This window comes from Vollenhovia emeryi, unplaced genomic scaffold (genome assembly GCF_000949405.1).
Source record: "Vollenhovia emeryi isolate VEMERY1.0 unplaced genomic scaffold, V.emery_V1.0 DF943897.1, whole genome shotgun sequence".
Taxonomy (NCBI): domain Eukaryota; kingdom Metazoa; phylum Arthropoda; class Insecta; order Hymenoptera; family Formicidae; genus Vollenhovia; species Vollenhovia emeryi.
In genome coordinates, this window is record NW_011962469.1 from 1 (window position 1) to 2,794 (window position 2,794).

Consider the following 2,794-nt stretch of genomic DNA (forward strand, 5'->3'; position numbering starts at 1 on the left):
ACGGGTGCTCACTAGACCGGTCGTCAGGCTCGTCCCCCTTCCCGACACCGACGAGCCGGCTCGATTCGGGAATACAAGCTTGGCTTTAAGTGCGCCGCCGCATAAACAGCCTCGTGGCATTGCTATGTAGATACTCCTATGCCAATACTATGTAAATAATCTCTTAACAAGCTTTGTATATTATAGTCGCCGTGTAAGCTTCCTCGCAGCGTGTCGCGATGCCTCGTTCGCTCCCGATCGATCTTGTCGTCGGTTCCCGACGAGGCGGGCGGGATGTTGGAAATCCCCGTATTCCCCTTGACTCGTGTGGGAATTCCTTGGCGCTCGATCTGAGCCGCGATCACGCATAAGGCCACGTGCTCCACAAGGACAAGTCGGGGGGCGAGACGCGTAAACAGTGTATACGCCGCCGAGTGAGTCGCGTTCGGCAGTCGTGTCCGAGCACTTCGTTCCGCGCCCGGCTGATTCGCGCTATTATCGCTCGGCTGTGCTTTCGAGTGCGATACTCTTTATACACCAGTAACGATTCGCTCAGCTGTAAACTCGAGTGCGATCGTTGCATAGTCAATAGAATAAATCCACCCTTTTGTTCGCCATTTACTCATTATTCTTGTTTGTCCGACTTTTATGAGCCTTCCTTGCCGCTCCCGCTCGTCAGTGCTCCGTGAGTTCCGACGTGCCTAGCGATCGCGCGGACGCGCTGGCACTCAAGTAGACTTAGTTCTGAGCACATCGATTGTTCTGAGACACGAGTCCGGTAAATCATTCTATCTTAACGCTTTTGTCTCGGTCGTGTGCAAAGTGTTGTGCAACGAATACTGCCTCATCAAAGCCATTCTCGAAGAGGGTATTCTCCGCAAATATCTTGCAGCTTTTCTGGCAGATATCTTACAAAGATCCCAAAAGGATAAGATCTGCTGCTTACATGTCAGCTACGTGTCGCTAAATTGATAACGAACAAGGTAAGTATTTCTAAATCTCTCTTTCTTAAATTCTCTGTCTCTCTCTCTGTCTCTCTCTGTCTCTCTCTGTCTCTCTCTCTCTCTCTCTCTCTCTCTCTCTCTCTCTCTCTCTCTCTCTCTCTCTCTCTCTCTCCTCCCTCCCCCTTCTCTCTCTCATCTAAATTTTCGTAACAATCATTTATTTGATTTTCTTATATAAATTAATACTGTGCTCTTTTTATGTAAAAAGAGTCCTGCACAATATTAACGGCATATAAATTATGGCACATAAACAACAATACGCTCTTATAAAGTGGATTGAAGATGATACGTATACACTAGGTGTACCAATTGATTGGATTAAATATTTTGAATATGATACTTTTATATCTGGAAATTATGATTTAAGTCGAAGCGTTCCCATTGAATGGCGAAATACGAGAAAAGAACCCCATGGAGGATGGCCATGTTATGATGGTCTAATTATTGCAGTTTCCGGTAAGTTATAAAAAGGTATTAATATTATAATTATTTTGATGATTAAATCATATTATCAACATCAATGATTTTAATTGCCAGATACGGTCAATAAAAATCACTGATGTTGTTAATTACTTCTGGCGACTTCTAAGAATATTCTTACTAGTTAAATCATATTATCTTTTAGATAATATCTTTTAATCATAAAAATAATATATCATAAATCTAAATATGTATTGCAGGCAAGATATCGAAATTAGAAAAAAAACTTAAAATATTTGAAGGTACAAAATCATCAAAGCGTGTCACAGTACCTGAAATAGAACATTCTTCAAAGAAAAAAAAGGGCAAAAAGTATAACAAAATTTATAAAGAGAATGAAGATAATAATGATTCTTTTAAACGCGCAGAAAAGAGATTGGGAGAAACAAGCAAAAATAAATCGTATCTAAATAAAAAAACTAAACTTACTACCGAAGAATATATTGATTATGAAATACCTTCCACAAGCTATTCACAGGAAACTACAGGAAAAATGATACCGGTGAATTTTAATGTGCAACTAAATCCTAGCTCAGATTTATATTTCATACCTATGTTTAAAATTTTAATTTACGTTTAACTCTCTAATTCTAATTATGTTTAGCGTAATATTGTATTTGATGAGGAAAATATTCAACAAGTCATATTAAATTCATCTCATTCTGAAGACGATTTCAATATTGATACTACAAAAACTTACTCAGTAAACAAAATTACTTTGGAAACTCTACATGAAGGTATATAACATCTATAAAGCACAATAAAATTGTTTGATCTAAATTATATTGCACGTCTTGTTCTCGATGATAGTACAGGTCTATTATAAAATTTGAAGAAAAAAATTAACTTTCAGATAATTTAAAGATCCAAGCTATGATCCAACAACTCTTTAAGAGTATTTCAAAGGCAAAATTGACATTGACTGAATCAAATGACACATCTACTTCTTTAGAAGAAGAAATGGTTCGATATTTATATATTCAAGTATTTTATACGTATAATATTCATGTATAATATTTTATATGTAAATATTTATAAATATAAATATCACTTAATAACGATTTGAGCAGGTGGAGATTCAACCAGGTAGTGGGGTTAAAGTCAGAACTCGTGATTGGAAATTAGCCCTTTCACGTCCAACGTTTACTGCAATGGGACGAACATTATTGACTCTTCTTTTTCCACACGAAGTCCTTCTTCGTAGTAATTTAAAAGGGGGTCCCAGCAAAATAAAAAGGACTGATGGAAAAGCTGCTTTTACGGCGCTAAACCCGCGAATTCTTAGTGCTTTAATATGTAAATGATGATACTTATTAACATCATAGGGGAAC

The 2,794-nt window shown here is 37.5% G+C and overlaps 1 protein-coding gene across 1 annotated transcript; it reads left to right on the plus strand.

Annotated features, from left to right (window-relative positions):
• Nucleotides 1-20: 20 nt before the first annotated feature.
• LOC105564612 lies at nucleotides 21-2,759 on the plus strand (the record flags this gene model as incomplete). The annotated part of the gene is made up of 6 exons (XM_012017116.1): nucleotides 21-962; nucleotides 1,192-1,439; nucleotides 1,664-1,965; nucleotides 2,068-2,200; nucleotides 2,317-2,426; nucleotides 2,534-2,759. Coding segments are annotated over exons 2-6 (988 nt in total), but the record flags the coding sequence as incomplete, so codon positions are not given.
• Between the last annotated feature and the right edge of the window lie 35 nt (nucleotides 2,760-2,794).